General features: G+C 45.6%; 1 protein-coding gene across 2 annotated transcripts in view; it reads left to right on the top strand.

The window, feature by feature from the left end:
- The first annotated feature begins 666 nt into the window (after positions 1-666).
- LOC144930390 (disintegrin and metalloproteinase domain-containing protein 9-like) overlaps positions 667-27,264 on the top strand; it is a 64,281-nt gene continuing 37,683 nt past the window's right edge. For both annotated transcript variants that reach the window (XM_078851958.1, XM_078851954.1), the window contains exons 1-5: positions 667-686; positions 2,014-2,050; positions 2,160-2,206; positions 11,919-12,024; positions 20,454-20,637. In XM_078851958.1, coding sequence (XP_078708084.1) covers positions 2,034-2,050; positions 2,160-2,206; positions 11,919-12,024; positions 20,454-20,637 — 354 coding nt within the window. In that variant the 5' untranslated portion in view covers positions 667-686; positions 2,014-2,033. The remainder of the gene's footprint in view (positions 687-2,013; positions 2,051-2,159; positions 2,207-11,918; positions 12,025-20,453; positions 20,638-27,264) is intronic.

Here is a 27,264-nt window from a genome sequence, read left to right as displayed (position 1 = left end):
GGTGAATCTGCTTTTAAAAGCATACATAAAATAAAACTATTGAAGATTGTTTGCACATGTCTTCAAATCATTAGAAATATTACATCCGTCTATGGTACTTATGTGACCCCCATCACTGTAGAATCTGAACACCTCACAATCTTTTAAATGTATTTATCCTCATAAGACCCCAAGGAGATAGGGAAGTACTCTTATCCCTGTTCACAAATAGTTTTTCTGTGCCTCCGTTCCCTGAGTGTCTTGTCCTCAAGCTCACATGAAGATTACAGCAAAGCATGGAAATAAACCCAGTCTTCTCAGTACTAGGCTACTCTCATAACCACTGGACTATACTTCCTCTCTAGACGGTAGCATTCTCTTTGGATTTCTTGTGTAGCATTTGGATCTAAAATTTTAATATTTCTTTTAAATCTATATGATTTGAACTCTGGTGGGGAATGGGAATTTGTCTCTCAACTTCACTAACTTTATTACTATTTGAAAGAAATAGCACTAATGACATTCAGTAAAACGATAAAGTATGAGAGCAGTGCTATGCCAGGAGAACTCTGCAGCAGATTGTTATAGTGAGGTGCTATTTCATTTTGTATTTGAAGGTGTGCCTACGGAATGGTTGTTGCCTAGCCAATTGTACGGTAAAGCCAGGTGCTGCCTGTATTTCTGGACTCTGCTGTGAAAACTGTCAGGTGAGATAAAAATGTGATAACCTTTAGCAACCTGAATCATTCATGTTGATGCCCAGATACACAGGCTCAGCAGCTTCAGTACTCCAGAAGAGAGAGGTTTAATTCCTACCTGTCAAGCTATCACAGAGGTTTGGCAAACTACGGCCCACGGGCCACATCTGGCCCGCGGGACCATCCTGCCTGGCCCTTGAGCTCCCGGCTAGGGAGGCTAGCCCCTGTCCCCTCCCCTGCTGTCCCCCGTCCCCGCAGCCTCAGCTCTGGCCCACCGCTCCTGCTGGGCAGCACAGTGGCATGGCTGGCTCCGGCCAGGTGGCTGGGCTGCGAGCTCCTGCTGCTCTGAGCAGCATGGTGAGGGGGCGGGGAGCGGGGGGGCTGGATAAGAAGCAGGGGGTCCCAGGCGGCAGTCAGGGGACGGGGGAGCAGGGGGCGGTTGGATGGGGCGGAGGTTCTGGGGACGGGGAACAGGGCGGGTTGGATAGGCGTGGGAGTCCCAGGGGGCCTGTCAGGGAGCGGGGGTGTTGATAGAGGTCGGGGCAGTCAGGGGACAGGAAGGGGGTCGGGTTCTGGGGGGGTGGTTAGGGGACAAGGAGCGGGGGGGTTGGATGGGTCACGGGTTCTGAGGGGGGCAGTTAGGGGGCGGGAAGTGGGAGGGGGCGGATAGGGGGCAGGGGCCAGGCTGTTTGGGGAGGCACAGCCTTCCCTGCCCGGCCCTCCATACAGTTTTGCAACCCTGATTTGGCCCTCAGCCAAAAAGTTTGTCCACCCCTCAGCTATCAGTTTCTTTTCTTTGACATAGGGGATCTGCTGATCTGACCCTCATTTACGCCAGACATTCTAATGCTGTAAAAAGATATGAAGTGCTTGTTCAGTAAATTGCTGGCTGAGTCCCTTCCCCCACTTACCAGTGACTGTTAACTCCAGCTGTTGTGCATTGTTAGTGATGTGACCCCAGGCCTAGCCTTGGCAGACCCAACATGCAAAAGAAAATGAATAGATAGGCAAGAATCAATATTTTCTTTGATCATTGTTAATTATTAAAAGCACTAAGAGTTTAATCATCATTTTGGAGTGGAAAAGAATTACAATTATTTTAAAGATTAGAATTGGAATGCACTGTGATAAATGTCAACATAAGACCAAGAAAGTGAGTTCTACTTAATGTATTTATTTTGCATCTTCCTTTTACCTGAGCTGTGTTAAAACAAATGGCTAAGTAACTACAGGTTAGATGTTAGGGAACTGCTAAAACAACATTTTAATGACAGCCTGTGGGATAGGCTTCCTGAGAGAAATCACCTTCAGATCTTTGTATTATTATTTTCAACAGTTTCATAGAGAAGGAAAAATATGCAGAGAAAGAATTGGTGAGTGTGACCTACCTGAGTACTGCAATGGGACTTCAGAATGGTGCCCAAAGGATGTGTTTAAGCAAGATGGAACTCCGTGTGGTGACAATGTCCATTGTTTCCAAAGGAGATGCCCCAGCCATGAGAGACAGTGCAAAGCTATATTTGGCAAAGGCAAGTTTTCCCTGGTTGTATATAAAAATAAATAATAGCATCACTTAACTCTTAGGAAACTGGTAACTTCTTAAATGGCTGCCATCTGGGGATGGGCTAATTCTCCTTTTGGGAAGGTGTCTCTGCCATAGAGGAAGGGAGAGTTTGTATGGCTACTGGGAGGCAATGTCAAGTCAAGATTCCTGGATGCAGTGAGCCTTGAGTGACACTGCCTGCCCTCTGCTGCAAACCCCCCTTCTCCCTGAACTTATCCTGTCTAATTAGTGAATCTTGAACATCATACCTACATGTTAGTTTATTCTATAGCACCAGTCACTGTAATATTGGGTGACCAGATAGCAAGTGTGAAAAATCAGGACAGAAGGAGAGGGGTAATATGCTCCTAAATAAGACAAAGGCCCGAATATCGGGATTGGCCCTATAAAATTAGGACATCTGGTCACCCAACTGTCATACCTAAACATTCATAATGTGCCCAACTTCTGCTGCTAGATCCTTCACACTCCCTCAACCCAGGAAGTAACAGTAGAGGTCGGGAGTGGCTCCTTGATAGCAAAGCAGCTGGCGTTTGGGAATAGGTGATTTGGGAAAGTTGGATGAGATGCCTGCTTAAGTGGTAAGGGAGTCATCTTTGACTACAGAAGGTGCTAGATCCAGACTATTGATATGGGAAGGGCTCACTTTAAAGAGTAGAGGGAGTAGGACAGACTGAGGACAAAAGAAATGTTGAGGCCAGGCTACATTTTGGAGCATAAGAGATGGGGTATTGAGATACCCAGAAAGAATGTAAATCACCCTCAATTCCTACTTTGGTCTGAAAGGTTAATGTTGCAAATAGGTGTAAAATCTCCAGTTGCCAGGTGTTTGCTTTGTTTACAATGATACTCAGTGTTTGTTCACTGTTTTTACTGTGCAGCATTTAAGTGTGCAGTACATATACACATTCTCATATCATAAATAGATTTTCACTTTTAGCCAAATCAGTTTTTCATTTCAGTTACATTTTAAGGCATGTATCACAATATAACTAAATGCAATCTCCAGCGTTAGAATGCTGGAATGTTTTGCAATTGATTCCTTTCAGGCTCCCCCTGCTGTGCTGTGCTGAGTTCACATATAAGAATGCAAATCATGTCATGACCCAATATAGCACATCCTTTGCAAACTATAGTTTTCAGCCCCACTTACCCATAAGTTCCCCAGTGCTGGCCGCCATGGATTTAGCCTCCCACCTACATGAGGTGCACCAGGAGCTCAGGGAACACAGTCAAAAAGGCCTATTAACACCATGTGGACCAAGATCATCAGGCTGCCCCCAATCTGGCTGTAGGGGACAAGGTGTGGGTCTCTGCCCAATGTTGTCAGATGTTGGCTGTGTGTGTGTTCTTTCAGTGTGCTGTCCCAGCTCTGAGCAGGTAGTGGACACAGCAGACCTTGATAGAACTGCCCACAAAGACCACAAGACTCAGATTAGTAGTGAAGGCACCCAGCCAGGTTTATTGTCAACAAAGCACAGTACTACTATCCCACAGACTCTACCGGACCACTAATATGTGTATTCCTGTAACAATGGACTCTGCTCAGTGAATGGCAGGACTTTGCATTCCCCCCTAGGATGGCCAAAGACACTCCCTCTGAGACTCCATTTTATACACTGATACAAACAAGTTACATATTGCCCTCTGATGTAGCTAGTTACTGCCCCTCTGATGTGGTTAGTTACCACCCTTTACCTTGTACGTGTTGGTTCAATCTAATCATCTATATCCATCACCCTGTTATCTGACTTTATCTTTAAGAGGGGGTCAGCGTGTCCTTGTATCATCTTAGGGGAGTGTTTTCATACCGTACTTGGTACCACCCTTCTGGAATGTGCTTGCATGAGTGTCCTGTGCTTAGCGCTTCTCAGGAATGTGTGTGTTTTTGCAATACGAGCCCTGTTCTTGCCAGTGTCCATGAGCCAGCACGCAGACAGAGCCTGGCTTCTGCTCACAGCCTGACTTTTGGTAATTTTGCTTTATAGTAGCAGGGCTTGACCACTACCTTAGTTCAGGCCTCAGGCCTCAGAGTGGGCTTCTTATACAAGGCCTCATGTCTCAGGCTCTCTCTTTCTACCACACCCAGAACCTTAAATTGAGCCACCTATCCGCCAAACTAGACTACCAACACCTGGACCCTTTCAAGATTATAAAACAGGTAAACCCAGAGGTTACAGCTGCCCGAGTCCTTGAAGATCTACCCCATCTTTCACATCTCACTTTTAAAGCCCTGCATTGAGAATCCAAACTCAAACTGTTCCAACCTGCCAACCAAAGCCCATAACAGTCTATGGAAAGGAGGAATACTTGGTCCACTGAATCCTTGACTGTCATAAATATAAAGGGAAGGGTAAACCCCTTTAAAATCCCTCCTGGCCAGAGTAAAACTCCTCTCACCTGTAAAGGGTTAAGAAGCTAAAGGTAACCTCGCTGGCACCTGACCAAAATGACCAATGAGGAGACAAGATACTTTCAAAAGCTGGCAGGAGGGAGAGAAACAAAGGGTCTGTGTGTCTGTCTATAGTCTGTATTTGCCGGGGATAGACCAGGAATGGAGTCTTAGAACTTTTAGTTAGTAATCTAGCTAGGTACGTGTTAGATTATGATTTCTTTAAATGGCTGAGAAAAGAACTGTGTTGAATAGAATAACTATTTCTGTCTGTGTATCTTTTTTGTAACTTAAGGTTTTGCCTAGAGGGGTTCTCTATGCTTTGAATCTAATTACCCTGTAAGGTATCTACCATCCTGATTTTACAGGGAGGATTTCTTTATTTCTATTTACTTCTATTTTTATTAAAAGTCTTCTTGTAAGAAAACTGAATGCTTTTTCATTGTTCTCAGATCCAAGGGTTTGGGTCTGTGGTCACCTATGCAAATTGGTGAGGCTTTTTATCCAACATTTCCCAGGAAAGCGGGGGTGCAAGTTTTGGGAGGATTGTTCATTGTTCTTAAGATCCAAGGGTCTGGGTCTGTAGTCACCTAGGCAAATTGGTGAGGCTTTTTACCAAACCTTGTCCAGGAAGTGGGGTGCAAGGTTTTGGGAAGTATTTTGGGGGGAAAGACGCATCCAAACAGCTCTTCCCCAGTAACCAGTATTAGTTTGGTGGTGGTAGCGGCCAATCCAAGGACAAAGGGTGGAATATTTTGTACCTTGGGGAAGTTTTGACCTGAGCTGGTAAAAATAAGCTTAGGAGGTTTTTCATGCAGGTCCCCACATCTGTACCCTAGAGTTCAGCATGGGGGAGGAATCTTGACATTGACTCACAGCGATTTAGGGCAAAGTACCAGCACCTGGTGACTGGGAAGGCTGTGGTCCAGATGAGCAGTCTTGGGAACCTGTAAAGAACATGCACATCCCAGACCTGTTACAAGAGATGCTATGTCCTGAGGTTGGGGGTTCCACGACCACCACTCCCAAGAGGAGAAGGCGGGTGGTGGTGGTCGGGGACTCTCTCCTCCGGGGGACTGAGTCATCTATCTGCCGCCCTGACCGGGAAAACCGAGAAGTCTGTTGCTTGCCAGGGGCTAAGATTCGCGGTGTGACGGAGAGACTGCCGAGACTCATCAAGCCCTCGGATCGCTACCCCTTCCTGCTTCTCCATGTGGGCACCAATGATACTGCCAAGAATGACTTGAGCGGATCACTGCGGACTATGTGGCTCTAGGAAGAAGGATAAAGGAGTTGGAGGCGCAAGTGGTGTTCTCGTCCATCCTCCCCATGGAAGGAAAAGGCCTAGGTAGGGACCGTCGAATCGTGGAAGTCAACGAATGGCTACGCAGGTGGTGTCGGAGAGAAGGCTTTGGATTCTTTGACCATGGGATGGTGTTCCATGAAGGAGGAGTGCTGGGCAGAGACGGGCTCCATCTTACGAAGAGAGGGAAGAGCATCTTTGCCAGCAGGCTGGCTAACCTAGTGAGGAGGGCTTTAAACTAGGTTCACCGGGTGAAGGAGACCAAAGCCCTGAGGTAAGTGGGAAAGCGGGATACCGGGAGGAAGCACAGGCAGGAATGTCTGTGAGGGGAGGGCTCCTGCGTCATACTGGGAATGAGGGGCGATCAACAGGTTATCTCAAGTGCTTATATACAAATGCACAAAGCCTTGGAAACAAGCAGGGAGAACTGGAGGTCCTGGTGATGTCAAGGAACTATGACGTGATCGGAATAACAGAGACTTGCTGGGATAACTCCCATGACTGGAGTACTGTCATGGATGGTTATAAACTGTTCAGGAAGGACAGGCAGGGCAGAAAAGGTGGGGGAGTAGCACTGTATGTAAGGGAGCAGTATGACTGTTCAGAGCTCCGGTACGAAACTGCAGAAAAACCTGAGAGTCTCTGGATTAAGTTTAGAAGTGTGTGCAACAAGAGTGATGTAGTGGTGGGAGTCTGCTACAGACCACCGGACCAGGGGGATGAGGTAGATGAGGCTTTCTTCCGGCAGCTCACGGAAGCTATTAGATCACATGCCCTGATTCTCATGGGTGACTTTAATTTTCCTGATATCTGCTGGGAGAGCAATACAGCGGTGCATAGACAATCCAGGAAGTTTTTGGAAAGCGTAGGGGACAATTTCCTGGCGCAAGTGCTAGAGGAGCCAACTACGGGGGGAGCTTTTCTTGACCTGCTGCTCACAAACCGGGTAGAATTAGTGGGGGAAGCAAAAGTGGATGGGAATCTGGGAGGCAGTGACCATGAGTTGGTTGAGTTCAGGATCCTGATGCAGGGAAGAAAGGTAAGCAGCAGGATACGGACCCTGGACTTCAGGAAAGCAGACTTCGACTCCCTCAGGGAACGGATGGCCAGGATCCCCTGGGGGACTAACTTGAAGGGGAAAGGAGTCCAGGAGAGCTGGCTGTATTTCAAGGAATCCCTGTTGAGGTTACAGGGACAAACCATCCCAATGAGTCGAAAGAATAGTAAATATGGCAGGCGACCAGCTTGGCTTAATGGTGAAATCCTAGCGGATCTTAAACATAAAAAAGAAGCTTACAAGAAGTGGAAGGTTGGACATATGACCAGGGAAGAGTATAAAAATATTGCTCGGGCATGTAGGAATGATATCAGGAGGGCCAAATCGCACCTGGAGCTGCAGCTAGCCAGAGATGTTAAGAGTAACAAGAAGGGTTTCTTCAGGTATGTTGGCAACAAGAAGAAAGCCAAGGAAAGTGTGGGCCCCTTACTGAATGAGGGAGGCAACCTAGTGACAGAGGATGTGGAAAAAGCTAATGTACTCAATGCTTTTTTTGCCTCTGTTTTCACGAACAAGGTCAGCTCCCAGACTGCTGCGCTGGGCATCACAAAATGGGGAAGAGATGGCCAGCCCTCTGTGGAGATGGAGGTGGTTAGGGACTATTTAGAAAAGCTGGACGTGCACAAGTCCATGGGGCCGGACGAGTTGCATCCGAGAGTGCTGAAGGAATTGGCGGCTGTGATTGCAGAGCCATTGGCCATTATCTTTGAAAACTCGTGGCGAACCGGGGAAGTCCCGGATGACTGGAAAAAGGCTAATGTAGTGCCAATCTTTAAAAAAGGGAAGAAGGAGGATCCTGGGAACTACAGGCCAGTCAGCCTCACCTCAGTCCCTGGAAAAATCATGGAGCAGGTCCTCAAAGAATCAATCCTGATGCACTTGCATGAGAGGAAAGTGATCAGGAACAGCCAGCATGGATTCACCAAGGGAAGGTCATGCCTGACTAATCTAATCGCCTTTTATGATGAGATTACTGGTTCTGTGGATGAAGGGAAAGCAGTGGATGTATTGTTTCTTGACTTTAGCAAAGCTTTTGACACGGTCTCCCACAGTATTCTTGTCAGCAAGTTAAGGAAGTATGGGCTGGATGAATGCACTATAAGGTGGGTAGAAAGCTGGCTAGATTGTCGGGCTCAACGGGTAGTGATCAATGGCTCCATGTCTAGTTGGCAGCCGGTATCAAGTGGAGTGCCCCAGGGGTCGGTCCTGGGGCGGTTTTGTTCAATATCTTCATAAATGATCTGGAGGATGGTGTGTATTGCACTCTCAGCAAATTTGCGGATGATACTAAACTGGGAGGAGTGGTAGATATGCTGGAGGGGAGGGATAGGATACAGAAGGACCTAGACAAATTGGAGGATTGGGCCAAAAGAAATCTGATGAGGTTCAATAAGAATAAGTGCAGGGTCCTGCACTTAGGACGGAAGAACCCAATGCACAGCTTCAGACCAGGGACCGAATGGCTAGGCATCAGTTCTGCGGAAAAGGACCTAAGGGTGATAGTGGACGAGAAGCTGGATATGAGTCAGCAGTGTGCCCTTGTTGCCAAGAAGGCCAATGGCATTTTGGGATGTATAAGTAGGGGCATAGTGAGCAGATAGAGGGACGTGATTGTTCCCCTCTATTCGACATTGGTGAGGCCTCATCTGGAGTACTGTGTCCAGTTTTGGGCCCCACACTACAAGAAGGATGTGGATAAATTGGAGAGAGTCCAGCGAAGGGCAACAAAAATGATTAGGGGTCTGGAACACATGACTTATGAGGAGAGGCTGAGGGAGCTGGGATTGTTTAGCCTGCAGAAGAGAAGAATGAGGGGGGATTTGATAGCTGCTTTCAACTACCTGAAAGGGGGTTCCAAAGAGGATGGCTCTAGACTGTTCTCAGTGGTAGCAGATGACAGAACGAGGAGTAATGGTCTGAAGTTGCAGTGGGGGAGGTTTAGATTGGATATTAGGAAAAACTTTTTCACTAAGAGGGTGGTGAAACACTGGAATGCGTTACCTAGGGAGGTGGTAGAATCTCCTTCCTTAGAGGTTTTTAAGGTCAGGCTTGACAAAGCCCTGGCTGGGATGATTTAACTGAGAATTGGTCCTGCTTCGAGCAGGGGGTTGGACTAGATGACCTTCTGGGGTCCCTTCCAACCCTGATATTCTATGATTCTAAGAGCTCCCTCAGAAGTAACCTGAGAAACTGGATTGCCCACGGCCCTCTGCTTGCTTGTTCCCAGCCCTGATCCCACCTTGTTCCAACCCTGCACCTGCCTGGGACGCAGCCCTGCTCCTGCCCTGGAACCAGCCTGGTTCCTGTCTTGGCTCTGGCCTTGTCTTTGCCTTGCCTCACTCGAGATAACCTAGCTCTGACCCTCAGCTCCAATTCTGGCCAGAAGCCCACTTCTGACTTTGGTTCTGAGTAGGCATGACCACCTATATTTGCGTCTCTGACACTCTATTGCTACTGGAGATTCCCCAGTTCGTGCATCCAATGATTGCATTAGCCCTTTTGGCCACAGTATTGCACTGGAAGCTCATATTCAGCTGATTATCCACCACACTCCCCAAATCTTTTTCAGACTCATAGAATCATAGAATATCAGGGTTGGAAGGGACCTCAGGAGGTCATCTAGTCCAACCCCCTGCTCAAAGCAGGACCAATCCCCAATTTTTGACCCAAATGGCCCCCTCAAGGATTGAACCCACAACCCTGGGTTTAGCAGGCCAATGCTCAAACCACTGAGCTATCCCTCCCCCCAAACTCACTGCTTCCCAGGGTAGAGTCCCCCATTCTTTGTTCCTAGAAGTATACATTTTACATTTAGCACATTAAAATGCATATTGTTTATTTCTTCCCAGTTTACCAAGCAATCTATACTGCTCCATATTACTGATCTGTCTTCTTCATTATGTACGACTCCTCCAATTTTTGTGTATTCTGCACTCTTTTTCGGTGGTGATTTCATGTTTTCTTCTAGTTCATCAATAAAAATGTTAAATAGTACAGGGCCAAGACCAAATCCCTGCAGGACCCCATTAGATGGTGATTCCCCGTTTACAATTACATTTTAAGATGTATTGGCTCACTTTTAATCCATTTAATGTATTTTATATTGTTCTAGTTTTTATGGCATACGGTACCATGGTGTTAAAGGGTTATGTACTCACTGAGGTTTTAGTTGTCTGGATTGGGGAAGTCAGTAATATAGGGCAAATGCAAATTGACCTTTATGGCCTCAGCTACATATGTAACACATTACACCTTGTTCAAAAATGAGATATTTCAGGCACTGATTGGCAAAGAAGTACAGTGTTTCCCAGACCCCCTTCAGCTATCAAAAGGAGTTTACCAATCTCTCCCTCTTACACCAGATCTGTTGACTTAACAGAAAAGTAGATTGCCCAGACCTATATTCTGTACATCTGATGGCCTGGGCTTTGATAGAACAATCTTGTTGTCCAGTACATGTCGTACTTAACTCTTGGAAAGAATCAATACTGGAGTGTAATAGCCTCAAATGGAAGAGATTTGTTCTCTGGCCAAACAATCATAATGTAGCCCCAACAATGTCCCCGGTTCAGCATATCTTAGAATATTTGCTACAGCTGAAACTCTCAGGTCTCTTTTTATCATCAGTTAATTTGCATCTAGCAGTTATATCAGTATACCATTCTCTCATGTATTCACACACAACACAGTTAAGAGATTCATGAAAGGGTTAAGAAAATCCTTCCACCAGTTAAAGACCCTTCTCTAGCACGGGACCTCAACATCGTCCTCACGTAGCTAATTAAACCTCCATTTGAGCCAATGGCAGAAAGCTCTTTATTTCACCTCTTGGCTAAAGCACCTTTCATTATAGCCATAACATTTGCCAGAAGAGTTAGTGAACTTCACTCCCTTGTGACTGACCCACCATTCACTGTTTTGCATAAGGACAAAGTTGTGCTACATTCCTATCCCAAATTCCTACCTGAAGTGCTTAATTGCCAGTGGTTTTATCCAGCCTACATACACATGTAGGAGAAATAAGCTTCACATTTTAGATGCAAAAGGGACTTCAGTTTAATCAGACTGTACAATTCAGAAAGTGCCGTCATCTATTCATTCCCTATACTGTTAATAAAAAGGGTCAAGTGATCACATCTCCAACACTCTCAAAATGAGTTAGGTTGTGCATTCGTGAGGCCAGCACTTTAGTATTGAACCCTGTCCCTCCGAAAATGAGGTCGCATTTCACTAGGACCAACGCAGCTTCAATGATATGCCTTACACATATTCCTTTCATACAGATCTATAGGGCTTTAACCTGAAGTTCCATGCACACGTTTACAAAACACTATTCTTTGGACTTAGCACCCAAATTGGACGCACAATTTGGCAGGGCAGTACTTCAATCCCTCTTTAATTAGGACCCACCATTGTCTAACAGGAGTAATGCTTGACTATCCCGTGACTGAGAATATGTATAGGACACTCAAAGAAGAAATGGAGGTTACTCATTTATGACCAGTGTTTCTGAAGAGGGACTCTTCATATTCACACTCCTACCCCACTTTCCTCTCTTCCTCCAAGTCCTAAAGACAACCTGGGATTTGGAGGAGGCAGCAGAAAGCACTGAGGCGGATGGAGCGCCATGTCCCCTTTTACAGTCCTGCCCTCAGAATATTCAGGAACAATGAGGGCAGCGGTAGAAGAGAGTGTGAGAGTGCCCCAACAGACACTGCTATCCAAAGGTTCCACCATCACAGCTGCACCGGCCGTGCCTCCCATGCATGTGACTATGCCGAGTCCATCGCAAAGAACTCGGGTTACAGTGAGTAACCTCCATTTCTTCAAGCCCTTGAAATGATTGGAGGGGTTAGTACAATGCACCATGCACTTTATTTCTGCCTTGTCATTTACCTTGTGCTTTTCCTCTCCCCCTTTTGCAGAAGCACATCTGGCCCCACTGAGTTGTTTCAAAACAGTGAACACTAAAGGTGACCGGTGTGGCAACTGTGGTGGGGATGGTCTTGCTTACAAGAAGTGCCAACACAAGTAAGTTGTTTACATTGATCTGTATGATCTACTGGAAAATGTACTCAGGAGAAATCACTGTAAATAAAAAAATGCATTTTAAGAAGTAGTGTAGAAGAATAAGTCATAGACAAGTGAGAGGAGACTCAGCAGCATTTCACCAGAGGTACAGTTTATTTAAGCATTTCATTTTCACCCACAGTGGGTTTGAGGAGGGTGCTTTGGTTTTTGAAAGGTAGTTTACAACATGCCAGCCTGGGCAGTGGCAATGGCTGTCACAACTCTTGTGATTTCATTCTACCTCAGGAGCTGACACATGGCTGAAAAGATTAGTCAGTGGTCTTGTCAGCTCTGCTGTTTTATATGAATGGACTTGCAGGTGGCTAGAGCTTACTTGCTTGTAGATGTTGAATCTTACATATTGCTTGTTACTAGACTCCTACCCCTCAGTGGCCTCTGGGAGGATGAGGGAAACACAGGCCTTTTTGTCAGACATGATAACATTGTATAACCAGAGCCCTGCAGCCAGGGTCATAGCAACAACTATTGCAGGCAAGCAAGCCATGGTTTGAAGCCGGTAAGTGAGCAGCAAGCCTTCTTCCGTTCCTTCAGTTTTTGAAGATGGTAGCCAGGTGGTTCCTCCCCCTTGAAAGTCCTCAGGAATCATTTGGTGAATCAGAATGGGACACTCTCCTTCTGAGGTCACTGGCATTACCCAATTGGGTTTGATTAGTTCACCTCTAAGTAAGTGAAGAACTAGCCCAATCCAGTAATTTCAGAAATTACATAGATGAAAAGTGTATTTAGTCTGTTGAAGTCATGGGTCAGTTCACAGAGGTTAGATCAACCATCCTAAAATGCCACAACTCAAAAATGTATTTTTTTAAAAATGCAAGGCTGGTAAAAAGTTGTAACTGAAATAATAGGAAAGCACCAATTGTACATACACTCAGCCATGCACATAGAGCACAGTTCCTTATTCTACAAACAGATGCTGTAACTTCCCGTTTATATTTTGGTACTCAGGGGCTCAACTTTGAACAGCATTTTTTCACCCACAATCTAGATGAAAAGTTAGATTTTAACTTTGAGACATTAAAAAGTATTTTCCTCCTAAAAATAATCATAATTTGGGGATTCAGTTTGTATATGCAGGCCTATTTGCCTCATATTTCTCATCCTCTGTAAATGGAGGCTGGATAGTTGATCTTGCCGACTTGTCCTGCCTCCCAGTATGTGGTAATAACTTTCTTGTTAACTAAGCCAAGCTTTGATTTTGCCATGGGTCAGTTTGGGTTTGCCTTTGGTTCATTTTGATGATTATTTCCCTAAGTCTTTTCCTTCCTGTAGAATTAATTAATGCAGAGTTCTGCCCAGAGAAGTGTCCATTTTACTTTGCCTTTCTCATTCAAAGGATCACTGGATGGAGATGTGGCTCTCATCCTGCAGTATGTCCTGCCTTCTCAATTTTTAGTTGAAAGTAATACACAACCTATTTCACCTGCAGACTGGGTGGAATTTCCCTGCAGCACTGAGGCTCCCTGACTGCAGTGTATCCACCTTTCTTCTAAACAGCCAGGAAGTTAGTGTCACAGTTACAGAGCTCGCTGCACCTTTGACTCCTCTACTCTCTCTGAACATACTCCCCTCTTGACTTCCCCTGTCCTGGGGTAGCATCCCATGATTATCCCACCCTTCCGACTGGTCTCAGGCTACAGCCCTGTGTGTAACAACCAGGATTTGTCAGCAGGCCTGACTGAATTTGGCCCAGCAAAACTTCCCTTGCGTTGTGACTAATGTTTTATACAATAACCAGACAACCTTCTTAAAACAAAGCATTGTTGATTCTTAAAAGCAGGAACACAGCACAGCATAAGAGAAAAAAGATTTGAAAACAATAAAAGGTCTATATATATATACCTGTTTCAGAGTAACAGCCGTGTTAGTCTGTATTCGTAAAAAGAAAAGGAGTACTTGTGGCACCTTAGAGACTAACCAATTTATTTGAGCATGAGCTTTCGTGAGCTACAGCTCACTTCATCGGATGCATCCGATGAAGTGAGCTGTAGCTCACGAAAGCTCATGCTCAAATAAATTGATTAGTCTCTAAGGTGCCATATATACCTGTGTTATCTAAAGCTTGTCATACCTCTGAAAGCTTAGGAAGACCCAGTTGCTTTAGACCTATCCCGCAGGGCCTGTCTCTGAGTGAGTCTGCTCCTCTGAATACTTCTCTGACAACTCCCCTACTCCCTTTTAGAGAGTGACTTTTTAACTGTTTGTTGTCGTTTTGATCTGTTAACTCCAAATCTTGGCAAAATAAATCTTGTAATTTATCTGGTGCCTGGGAGCAGCATCTTCACAGCTTAATAGCACAGGCATTGTTTCTTCACTTCCTGCCCTTTTTACCAGGAGGTGGGTGTTTTACCTTCTAACAGCCCGCTATTCACCTAAACCCCCATATGCATACAGTAAAGATTTCAATATAGTCATACAGCAAACATTCCCCATGACCTGGTTAAATACAATAAATGAATATAGATCAGTTTTCCTAAATTATTACATATCGGCCCCACGTGTACCACAGTTAGAGCTTCCTGCTCCATTGCTCTTGATGTGGAGGAGGATATTTAAGCTGATGACCCTGGGTGGGAGGCTGACAGGGAATCTATCCTCAGAGATGTAGTTTTTGAAAGGGAGCAGACTAACTGTGTTCATTAGGTGGTGGGTTGTATGACTCTGCAGAGCTGAAGCAGGAGAGACCCTTTTTAGATTAGCCAAATGCTCAAAGGTTCTCTCATTTCATAACTGTCTTGGAAATCCTCTTATTCCTTTCGCCCTCATTTTCTCCTCCTTCTCCTATCTTTCTTTAGCCCACCTCCATATCTCCTTGATCTCTCCTCAGCCTTCCCCTCCCAAAATCTCCATGCTTTCTCTCCTTGGCCTCTGTCCTGCTCCCCTTACCTTTTCACCCCCTTCCCCATCCAGGAAAAAAATGTCTTTCATCAGCTCTCTCCTATGCATGGAAGGGAGACCATCTGAGCTCTGACCTGAAACAGGACAACCACAATAGACCCTGTCAGAACTCTGATGACAATAACAAGAAAACTACTATTTCTACAAGTGCTTGTCCATATGAGTCAACAGTGTAACACTGTTGCAAAAAAAGCAAATATCATTCTGGGGTGTATTAGCCAGAGTGTTGTAAGCAAGACACGAGAAGTTATTCTTCTGCTCCACTCCAAGCTGATTAGGCTTCAACTGGAGTCTTGGGTCCAGTTCTGGGAGCCACATTTTAGGAAAGATGTGAACAAAACATGACCTATGAGGAAAAAGTGAAAAAATTGGGTTTGTTTAGTCTGGAAAAGAGAAGACTGAGAGGGGACATGATAACAGTTTTCAAGTACGTAAAAGGTTGTTACAAGGAGGAGGGAGAAAAATTGGTCTTCTTAACCACTGAGGATAGAACAAGAAGCAATGGGCTTAAATTGCAGCAAGGGATGTTTAGGTTGGACATTAGGAAAAACTTCCTAACTGTCAAGGTGGTTAAGCACTGGAATAAATTGCCTAGGGAGGTTGCGGAATCTCCATCATTGGAGGTTTTGAAGAACAGGTTATATATGTTCCACTCTTGGTGTGCACGTGTCCCATGTGCTCAAGATCAGGATCTCTCGGCCAGCAATGTACTGGCTGCTTTTGTTAGACTGCTCTTGGCAACCGGCTTTAGATCCAGGTATGTGTAAAGTCCTCAAAATCCACCTCAGGTGCGTCCCTGTGAATTCAGGATCTGTTCGCTCCTGGGCCCTGTCTTTCAAGGCTTCAGCTTCAGATGTGCTAGGACCAGCAGAACTAAGTCTTTAGAGGAAAAGGAGCATCACTCCTCAGGTAAAGAGGGAGATCACCTACATAAACCTATATTAAGAAGAGGTCCAAGTCACCCCATAGCTCCTGTTCCAATGAGATTCCACTGTCTTAAAGTACTGCAGTACCTCTGAAGGAGCATGGTACCAGAATCCCGGTACTGCAATGACATACTAAATAAATGGCTACTTCAGCACCGAGCACTCCAACGATGGCTGTCATGGTAGAGCATCGTTGGTAATGACCACTTTGATAGAGCTTATATTGATACTGATTTTTTTCGGTACTTACCATATCGGCACCATCAAGTGTGATTTTTTTTTGCAACGCCATTCTGGTTGGTACCAAGAAAGTAGGTGGTACCAGGGGATTTATGAGTGTCAGAGAAGCCTGAATCTCCTTTACTGCCTGCAAGAAATAACATTCCTTCGACAGTACCAATGCCCACTGTCACACTGGCACTGGGTGTCTCCTCAGAACAAGCTCCCTAGACTTATCTTTCAGCCTAGTACGTCAGCTTTGGCAGCCCCTCCCCTAGACTTGGAATGTTTATTCTCTTTGTCTTCTGAGTCACAACATAATAGACAGGGGATCCATTCATTATTCCCCTAAGGCCTCTTCATGTGAATTAACTAGGTTGGAAATTGAGGGATTCATTTAGATCTTGTTCTTTTAGGGAATATGAGGGTAGACATATGCCCTGGTATCCTGTCCCATGACCCCCGGGCCCCTCCCCCTACAACATCCCAACACACCCTTATTGGAACACCTGGGGTCCTTATCATTTGAGACATCACACCTTTAAATCACCTCCGAGGATTAAGTCCTCCTTTGCTACTGTGATAAATGAAGGGGCGTAGCTGCCTTTTATGGACACCCAGCCAGCCAGTTAGCTGTAAAGTCCCTCTTGATGGCTGTTATCTGCTTGCTTTACCTGTGAAGGGTTAAAAAGTCTCCCTGGCTGGGTAAAAGAAAAGGAGTGGGCACCTGACCAAAAGAGCCAATGGGAGGGCTAGAACTTTTTAAAATTGGGAGAAAAAACTTCCCTTTGTCCCTCCCCTCCCTTCCGCTCCCCCCTCCCCCCCCCCCCCCAGAGAGAGGGGACAGAGCAGGAGAGGGCTTGGAGCTATGCTGTAAAAAGCTTTAAAATCAAGTATGAAAAAGCATCAGATCATACCTCAACTTACTTATCTGAAACCCCAAATATGTAAGTAATTAGGGAATGTCTAGGAAGACGCGATTAGGGTTTTTTCTTTTATTTCTTATTGGCTTGTGGACGCCTCTGTGCTAACCCCAGATGCTTTTGTTTTGCTTGTAACCTTTAAGCTGAACCTCAAGAGAGCTATCTTGATGCTTGATTTTTGTAATTGTTTCTTTTAAGATCTAGCAAAAAGCCTAAGTTCCAAATGTATTTCCTTTCTTTTTGGGTTTAATAAAATTTACCTTTTTTAAGAACAGAATTGGATTTTTGTGTCCCTAAAAGGTTTGTGCATATGTTGTTTAATTAGCTGGTGGCAACAGCTGATTTCCTTTGTATTTTTCTCAGCCCTTCCTGGGAAGGGGGGTGAAAGGGCTTGAGGGTGCCCCACAGGAAGGAATTCCCAAGTGTTCCTTCCTGGGTTCTCAAAAGGGGGCGGGGGGGTTCGCACTTGGGTGGTGGCAGCATGTACCTATCCAAGGTCAGAGAGAAGCTGTGACCTTAGGAGTTTAATACCAGCCTGGAGTGACCAGTATTAATTTTTAAAATCCTTGTGGGCCCCCAGCTTCTGCACTCGAAGTGCCAGAGTTGGGAATCAGCCTTGACAGCTACTTATCAGGAAACTGCAGTTTCTCAACTAGCAGTACATCAACCTGAACATTCAGAGGACATTTCTGAGCAGGAGCTGCCTCAGACCAGTAAATTAGCTTTGCTTATAGCCATATCTTCCTGTTCCCTTGTCATAAATATAAAGGGAAGGGTAACCACCTTTCTGTATACAGTGCTATAAATTCCCTCCTGGCCAGAGACAAAACCTAACAAAAATATTTTTACACACACTTGGTAGCAGGCTTGGTGGTGCTAGTTGCTGCCAGTGAGAAGAACAGACAACAAAAAATGAAAACAAAAGAAAAATACCAAAACATCTTGATTTATTTGGATGTTAAAGTTATCCATCAGCAAGCCTTCAGTTTAGAATTTCAAATTATTAGGCATTATGTGCCTATTATAATTTTCTGAATTATAATAAATTCTCTCACTTCATAAAAAATTTGCCTCAAGGTATCAGAAGAGTTTAAAGCATCAATTTCACAGAACCAATTAATTGCAAGAACATCTCTCTAGGAAGCTCTGGATGCTGCTGACACCATACCCTGACCTACGGCAACTTCAGTGTTAATGAAGAGGATATCTTGGCTCTAGGGTTCTAGATCTCCTCAAAAGACCCAGTGAACCATGGAAGATCTTTCTTTTGGACAGTCCAGAACATTTTAGTACATAGACTGCTGATGTCTTTCACTTCCTGAAGGACTCCCAAGCCACTCTTTGCTCTTTTTGGATCTACACTCTTCCCCGAAGAGAAATAAGGAAGACCCTGCAATTCATCAAGACAAAGACATTTGCCCAGCACTTTCTTCCACCAAAGAACTTCAGAGCCTCTTTGAAAGGGGCAATGCTGTCAAAAGAGGAGACCTGTCTCAAGACACAGTCTCAACTGAATCTTCATCTGCACCCAAGCAGCCATTGTGATGGGTTGATCAAGAGTTGCACTACAGTCTGTTCACAGGATCTAGATCCTTCTTCCCCTCCCACTTTGGAAGCATCTCTGCTTTTTCCATGATGCATGGAACTTACCAGCAGGCTGCTGGGTCCTAGAAATAATCTCATCTGGATAATTCATTCAGTTCCATACTGCTCTTATTCTCTCCCCACCTTTCCTGTTCCCTCTTCAGGGACCCATCTCATGGGAGGCGGCTGTTGCACTGGGGAGAGCTCTCACTTCTGTATCTCGGAGTAATAAAAAAGGCTCAGCCTCAATATCAGAGGGAAAGGTTTTATTCCAATAATTTCATAACTCTGAAGAAGGGAGATCGGCACGTCGTTCTGGATTCAAGGAGCTCAATACCTTCATCCATCACTTCAGATTCAGAACGGTAATCCTGGCATCCACTGTTCCATCACTAGATCCGCAAAACTGGTTTGCAACTCTTAATTTGCAAGACGCACACTTTCACATCCAGTGCACAGGAAGTGTTTAAGCCTGTAGCTTGGATAGAATCCCTATGAGTCTCAGAGGACCCTCTCTTTTGGTATCTATTCAAGGCCAGTAGTGTTTATCAAGCTTCTAGCAGTTGTCTTACCTAAGAAGATAGGGTATAATAATGTAATTTATCTGGACTATTGGCTTGTTCGGGGAAAGTCACCACAGTAGGTGGAATCCACCATCCAACTGATTCTTCATTTCTTCCTTGCTGTCCGCCTAAGAGCCAACAAGGAAAAGTCTAGATTAACACTGGTGCAAAGAATAGAATACATGGCTGCAGTAACAGACTCTAACACAGCTAGATCTTATTTGCCCCAGGATGGATTCTGGCTCATACTACTGTAGCTTTCTTACAAAGCATACCCCTTTCAGGCAGCTAGGTGGGTTCAATCCATACTTTTACAAATCAGTATTCCATCGTAGAAACATCAAGGTCAGATGTGTCTTTTCTACCTACTTAGTTCGGGTTACTGCTTGTGAGTCACCAAAAGTGGAATATATATATATGGAAAAGCCCTTAAAAAGAAAGAACTGGAGTAACTGCAGTTCTTCTAAATGTGTTGTCCATATATATATATTTATTTAATATATATTTATAAATATATATATTTCATGGCCCATCTTATCTATTAGTATAGAGCTCTAGATTCTGCAGTGGCAAAGGAATTCACTGGGAGCTGCTCCATCCTTTGTGCCCTTGGTATGTGAGCACAAGGACACTCAGGGTTTATGGAAGGCCCACCAGACACTACTGCTGGACAAAAGACTTCAATTTTGAGTGCATGTGGCTCATGTGCAACAAGAGTAGAATATATATATATATATATATATATATATAGTGTGTATATATATATACAATACATCTCAAAGAAATTCAGGTATTGTTAGGTAAATCACTTTACTTTCATTCATACATACCAGAGCACTTTACAGAGAATGGTAATAGGGCTTGGAGTAGAACAGTAGGCTTATAGACTAGGTTCCAAATTCAGGTCTTTAGTTCAATTCTTTATTCCTGAGCATCAGGCCAGCAGTGCACACCCCTCCCCATTGCTCTCAGCCTAGGAGGCAGAGGCAGCAACCCACATTGTTCTGCCCTCACCTCTTTACCAACTGCAACCATACTGATGAGCTCCTGATTGAACTGGACACAATCCTCCATGGCAGAAAGGTCAGTAATCATAGGCTGGGCTATTAGTGGGATTATCAAGGCACAGAGGATGTAGGGAAGGTCTTATGGGAGTGATTCTGAATCTTCCATGGTAAGATACACCACAACTCCCATACAGAATTCTTCAAATGTCTGTATAAATCTTGAAGCAATTGTTCTTGTTGTTTTTCTTTCAGAGATGTCTTGTGTGGAAGACTACAGTGTGTTAATGTTAAAAAAATATCTCAAAGCAATTATCGTGGGTCCATAGTTCAGACTCCAGTTGGCAATGTTTTGTGTTGGGGTACAGAATTTAGTGCTGGGATGGAGGTAGTAGACATTGGATCGGTGAGAGATGGCACAGCATGTGGTGATAACAAGGTACTGTAGTAAGTACGGTTAGATTTGTGAATGGATTAAATACAGAGGAGGACTTGAACCCTTGTTCCCCTCTCTAAGTTTCCTTCCCTCCCCTTACCTGAAAAGCTTCTAAGACACTTCTGAGGACAACCTGTTCTCCACAGGTGGCTTAGGCAGACCAGTAGGTACCCCCTTCTTAATCTTTCAAAAGACATGAGTGATTAGTGGCAACAGATATTCTTCCCTTTTGTGGGGTATGTGGAGAGATGATAAGAGTCAGATTTTTCCAATGCTCCTAGGTGCCTAATTCCCATTTCAATTGAAGTTAGGTGCTTAGGCACTTTAGAAAATCCCACTAGCTGCCTATCTTTGGGCACCTAAATACCTTTAAAAATCTGACTCTGGATGTCTCCTACTCTCCTGAATGTGCTAAACTGTCTAAATCAATCTTCATTTTCTCTGTATATGCCAGCACAGGATAAAAAGACACATGCTAATGTTCCAGGAAGAAGGCTTGTACAAAAAGGTGTATCTTGCAACATGCTCTGAGAATAGTTAGGCTTGAGCTAAGCCTGCTTTGCCTGGGTATCTGTCTGGGTTTGCAATATTAATCTAGAAGCAAAATCCTCAAATGTTAAAATAGTGCTTAAAAACCTGGAGGGTATTTGTCCCAGCAGTTACATGCTTGTGACTGATGGGATGATTGGGCCCATTTCATTCTTCCATTGGGTGAGTGTACAGGAGTTTATCTAGCTACTTATCTGTTTTTCTGTGACTATATTTTTATTTTATGACTGTACAATCTAGTCTACTAGGTGCATAATACTCACTTTCTCAGCTGTGGTTTTTAAATTCTTTAAAGTTTGTCTTTAAAAATGCAAAAAGGCCCAGGAAATTTATAAACAACAACATTTCTGTACAACTTCTTTAACTCCTGTATTGGTATCTTTTCCCCAACAGCATAAAAGGAAGTCTGCATTCTTCTTTGAGTTACTGCAAAATTGGATCCCACTAAAGGTGCTTGTGTGCCCCATCACAGGAGTTCAGAATGTACCAGATACACCTTCGTGCTCCCCCTCCCAAGTGCCACTCCGTTCCTTCCCACTGCTTAGACAGAAAGTTGGAATAACATTGTGTCCCTACTGTACTTTGTTACTTTGTAGTTAGAGTAGAAGTTTGTAGTTTGTTTAATTTCCTGTAGTTGTTAATGTTTCATTTAGCCCATTGGCAGTAAAATATATTTAAAAAAAAAAGAAATAAAAAATAATAGAGCATAGACTGTATCTGGGAATGATGGCTGAGCCTAGATTTGTTGGGATATATATATATATATATATATATATATATTCATCACAATGTAGTATGTTATAGGTCATTGCGGCCTGGTATGAATGACGCATGCTTGACATGAATACGTGCGTTGCAAGTTAGCAACTGAAACAAGAATTTAAGGTCAAGGACTATTAGAACTATTTGTGCAAAAACAATCTTATGTTCCGAGAAAAATACAGGAAATCATCAGAAAATGAAATAACACCAGCTGGACTAATATAAAATTATATTAGAACTGGAGGAAGTGGCACATCTTGGATCATGGCGGCCTGGCCAGGATTGTCTCTTTGGAATTGTGTGCGTAGAAGGCCTAGTAAACAAAGGCAAAGAACCGATGTCGCGACAGAATGGACTATAAATGTTTGCCTATGACTTCTGCAAATCAGAGTCATTTATTGATCTAGAGCCCCATCTGGATATAGATGTGGTTTTCGCCGGCTCCCCGCATCTTATGAACTTATCCTGATGGAAGGAATGTCGACTAGCCATCAGGACCACTCTGATCTTTGGACTCTGGAATAGTATGTTTGGGGTGTGAATGTGGAGTAAGGTTTGTTTTATAATCAATAAAGAGCATTTAAAGTATTATATACCAACACTGTCTCCGGTATCTGCTTGCTCCCCATTCAGTAGGGAGACCTCTCTTGCAGGTCTAACAGATTTCCTGGCTTTAAATCATGCCCCTCTTGTTGAGGAGTGTCTGGGGAGATGAGGGAGAGGGGGTATTCCTCTGACAGAGACCCATGACACGTATTTCTACTGTTTGGATGAAGAGCCCATCATTGCTAAGTGTTCAATATGCAAATTATTAAGAAATATACATGGAAGGAGAGACAAACTAGAATAAACATTTTCCTCATGGAAAATGCATGAGGTTTATGGTGGATTCTGAACAGAGTCATGTTACCAGAGACATGACACCAAGCTCAGGAGGAGCAAAGAAACCAAAAGAGACTCTACAAAATCCTTCAGTCAGTTAGGGATCCCTGCTGTCCAAGGACTGAGAGAGCTGGACTCCAAGTCAGCTTCTCTTCACCATTCTCTGTCTCCAGTGCTGGGTAGGAGGAAATGTTTTTTAATCGTGCTGTTGGAGTTGGCATGGGAAGAAGCAGGGTCAGAGCTGTCAGTGTTGCATCACCATAAAGAACCATCCCAGAAACCTTCTGAGCTGGTACCGAAGGCTTGAGGGGATAGGAGGGCACAGATGCACTTGTTACACTCCACCATGACACCAGAGTTGTTGGCACTATCCCTCACAGCTCCAGGGTGTTCAGCATGGTCATCCCAGTGCCATCTATATTGGCACTGCCATTACTAAATAAATCCCACTCACCACTGACTGTTTCAGTCTCTGTGGAATCTTCAATATGGAGGGATGTGGCACCGGCTTCCTCAGCACTGATGTCCCTTACAAGTAATTTCTTGACACCTCTCTGTGTCCTCACTAGATCTCAGGATTACTACAGAGCCCGACTCACCAATAATCTCATGGCCATAGCCCCTGCACTGACTATATCAGGCAGTGCTGCCCCGAGCCTCCCTTAGTTCCTTCTTATCGCCCGTAGCTGGAGTCAGAGCTCTGTGTGGTTTTTATTTCACCTTCTTCTATTTAGTGACTTTGTTCTCTAATTGTATATCGTTAATTAGTACCCCGAGTATAGTTACTTAGATTTAGTGTTAGGTAGTTGTTGTTGAAGTTTTCCCTGGTGTTGCCCTCACCAGGATTTAAACATTGTCTGTTGTTTTGGGAACGATCCCACGTGGAGTGTTTGCTGTGTCTAGGTGAAGCCAATGTCAAGGAGTAGTGTTCAATTTGCAGATCGTTCACGAAATAGACTCAAGTGGCAAGGTATCTTCATCTGAAACAGCACCTGCTTGAAGAAGCCAGGCAGCCTGCTTTGGCACAGAGGATCTCATCAGCTCAGAGGTTGCCCTCTAGTGCAGAGAATGCTGCCACTTCGCATCCTGGAGCTGGCACCTCTTTGAGGAGGCAGAGGAGTAGTTCCCCATCAAGTGCACCGAGGAAAAGGTCATGTAAGACGGGACATGGAGTGGCCTCGGTCATTCAGGACTTATCTCCCTCCCCCAGAAGAAGCAATGAATCCTGGTGCACGGCATGGAGCATGTCCTGTCAACCAGGGAGGTCAGAGATCCTGTACTGTTAACACCGGTTCCAGCCCTGAGGCATCCACTGAGTCCGATACCAATGAGGGCAACAGTGGCACCAGCTACTTCCATGCCGGCAACATATCAGGCAATAGCAGACCTCCTCTGCCTTTCTGTCCTCAGCTCTCCGTTGGTCCAGAACTTTGCCAGGGCTGTCTCCTTTATAACCCTATTGGCTGGCCAGGCCACTGAACTTAAGAGTCTGTCAGTGCTTCACCCAAATGCTTCCCTTCCAAACTCAGTGGAAATGGGGCCAGTACCAGACCCAGCACAAGGATCTCCATGGCACTAGGAACTTTGGTACCCCCTATGGCTGGCACCACAAGTGTTGCCATGTTGGCAGTCACTGCCTTCAACTTTGGTGTCATTGGTTACTTCAGTACCAATGCTGACTCTGGTGTCAACCCCACTCCCTGCACTGGAAGCAACAAAGGCATACTCAGTGATGCCAGTGCCATTTCCACTGTTGGTGCGCCCCCTTGTCATTCTGGGCTACGGATGAGTGGGACCAGCTACTCACACCCTCAGGGTTGGCTCACCACTATTCCCCAAAGCCCAGGACCACTCGATAATTGAGTCAGGACCTTCCTCTTTCTTTCTTCCCATCACCTGATTGAGAGCTGTTCATGGAACACTATGGGTACCAGGATTGGCACACATCTCGTTATCTGATGGAGGCCCCTGCCCTGGCACCTATGGGCCACCAATGCCCTATGCATACCAGTAATCTCCACAAAATCCATGGGACGATCCTCAGTCGCAGAGATCCCGCTCCTCGTCCTGCTCAAGGCCAAGACCACTGACTACATCTATGGCAGTGACTGTCAGTTCACCACAGCTGCAGGTACTGGTGAGGCTTCCCCTCAGGGAGCCTCCAGAGTTGTCCTGCCTGGGCCAATCAGCCCTGGAGCAGGATCCAGCTCAGGCACACCTACCTGCCTCATTCTCACCCCTGGGTGGTTCTGTGGTGCTGGGATGTTCCTCCCCTTTGGTACCAGAGGATTTCAAAGCATACCAGGACCTGTTACTGTGTGTGGCTGCATCTCTGAGTAAGATGGCAAAAGAGAAGCTGTTTTCTGTGTGGTCATTAGCCCATGGAATTCAACCAATACTGTCTTCTATCCAGGACATATTGGAATACCTGCTGCACCTTCAGTCTTTGGGACTTGAGCTTAGTTTATTCAAAGTGCATTTGGCAGTGATACTGGTATTTCATCCCCCTAGCAAGGGAAGATCAATCTTCTCCAATCCCATGATAGCAAGGTTCTTAAAAGGGCTTCTTCACCTATATCTGCCAGTTCAAGAGCTAGTTCCTCTGTGTGACCTTTAAATAGCCATAGTGGTGCCAATGGGGCCTCCTTTTGAGCCCACAGCATCTTGTCCCTTTCCACTCTTCTGTTGGAAAACTGTTTTCCTGGTTCCAATAACATCTGCAAAGAGAGGGTGTAAGGAACAGGCTCTGATGGCAGAGTCTCCTTATAGAAGATTCTCCAAAGATAAGGTGACTTTACAACCATACCAAAAATGTTTGTCTAAAGTGGCCTCTCAGTTTCACTTGGACCAGGCAGTATACTTTCCTGTATTCTTTCATAAGCCACATTCATCTCTGGAGGAGCAGCGTCTCCAAACATTAGATGTCAGGCAATGCCTAGCCTTCTATTTGGATAGGACTAAACCATTTCATGCTTTTCCTCACCTGTTTGTGTCATATGCAGATCGCATGAAGGGTCAAGTGTTCTCTTCACAGACCATCTCTAAATGGATAATATCTTGTGTCAAGACTACATATGAAATAGCTTTGGCTATGCCACCTCAGTGGGTGCAAGCTCATTCAACAAGAGCACAAGTAATGTCTGTAGCAATCCTCAGTGACATTTCCATATTGGATATTTGCAAGGCTGTTACGTGGTCATACATACATACATTTTCGAACCATAATGCCATTACCACATCTTCCACGGCGGATACAAGATTCATAAGGGTGGTCCTGCAATTCTTGTTTAGGTAGACTCCAAGGCCCTCCTCTTGGGAGGGGTACAGCTTGTGAATTACTCAAGTGGAATACATGGCTGCATCTTTTGCAAGAGGAAGAAATGGTTATTTACTGTAACTGTGATTCTTCGAGATGTGATGCAGAGTATATTCCATGATCCACCCTCTGTACTGGAATCTCATCTCATGGATGTTCGGGGTGAAGAAACTGAGGAGGGCGGGGGGCAGTGCCACTTCATCTAGCGAGGGGAGGGGGCTATGGCAAAAGGCGTGAGCACTGCCTAAAGCCCTATATGGATACACAAATGTGTATCCGCATCCGATTCGCTATCCGCAAAAAATATCCGCGGATATCCGCAGATATTCGTGGGTTTGCAGGGCTCTACACTGGGGGCCAGGCTGAGGCCCCGAGGCATCCCCCCTGCCGGAGCCCGGTCGGGGACAGCCACGTGGGCAGCTGTGGGGAGCCTGCGTGGAGTCACAGACCCTCCACCTGCCCTCAGCCAGGCGGTAAGCCTGGCGGGCGGGGACACAGTCAGGGCTGCTCTCAGCCCCCCACCCCCGCCCGCATTGCGGGCAGGTGGGGGGTCCAACACCGCTCCCCAAGGCTTCCTAGCTGGGCTCCACGCTGGCCTGGCCGGGGGGGAGGGGGAGACCTGGGGAGCTGCCTGGGGGCTGCTTGGGCTCCACGCCCAAGGCAGGTGGAGGGTCTGTTGCAGCTCCCCACAGCTGTCTGCCCAGCTCTTACCATAGCCTGCGGCTCCAAGCCACCACCCTCCCCGGACGGAGCCGGGTAAGGGAGAGCCGCGCTGGCAGCTGTGGGGAGCCGCAGAACACCCTCTTCCTGTGCAGCCCCCCACCAAATGCCTCTGCCTCTGAGCCCCCCGTCAAATGTCCCAGCCCCTCCGCCCATATCCCCGCCCCTCCAGCATCTCCACCCACCCAGGGCAGGTGGACAGAGTCAGGCTCCCCACAGCTGCCAGCATGGCTCTTCTGGCCCCAGCTACGGCCAGGGAGGTGGCTCGGAGCCGCAGCCCGGCCACGGGAAGAGCCGGGCAGGCAGCTGTGCAGAGCCACAGCAGACCCTCCCCCTGCCCTGAGCGGGGAGCCCGAGCAGCCGCCCGCCAAATATCCCAGCCTCCCTGCCTCCCAGTCTCT

This window comes from Lepidochelys kempii, chromosome 1 (assembly GCF_965140285.1).
Source record: "Lepidochelys kempii isolate rLepKem1 chromosome 1, rLepKem1.hap1, whole genome shotgun sequence".
NCBI classification, from domain to species: domain Eukaryota; kingdom Metazoa; phylum Chordata; order Testudines; family Cheloniidae; genus Lepidochelys; species Lepidochelys kempii.
The sequence above is the reverse complement of the archived record's forward strand: the minus strand, read 5'-3'. Positions and strand labels throughout refer to the sequence as shown.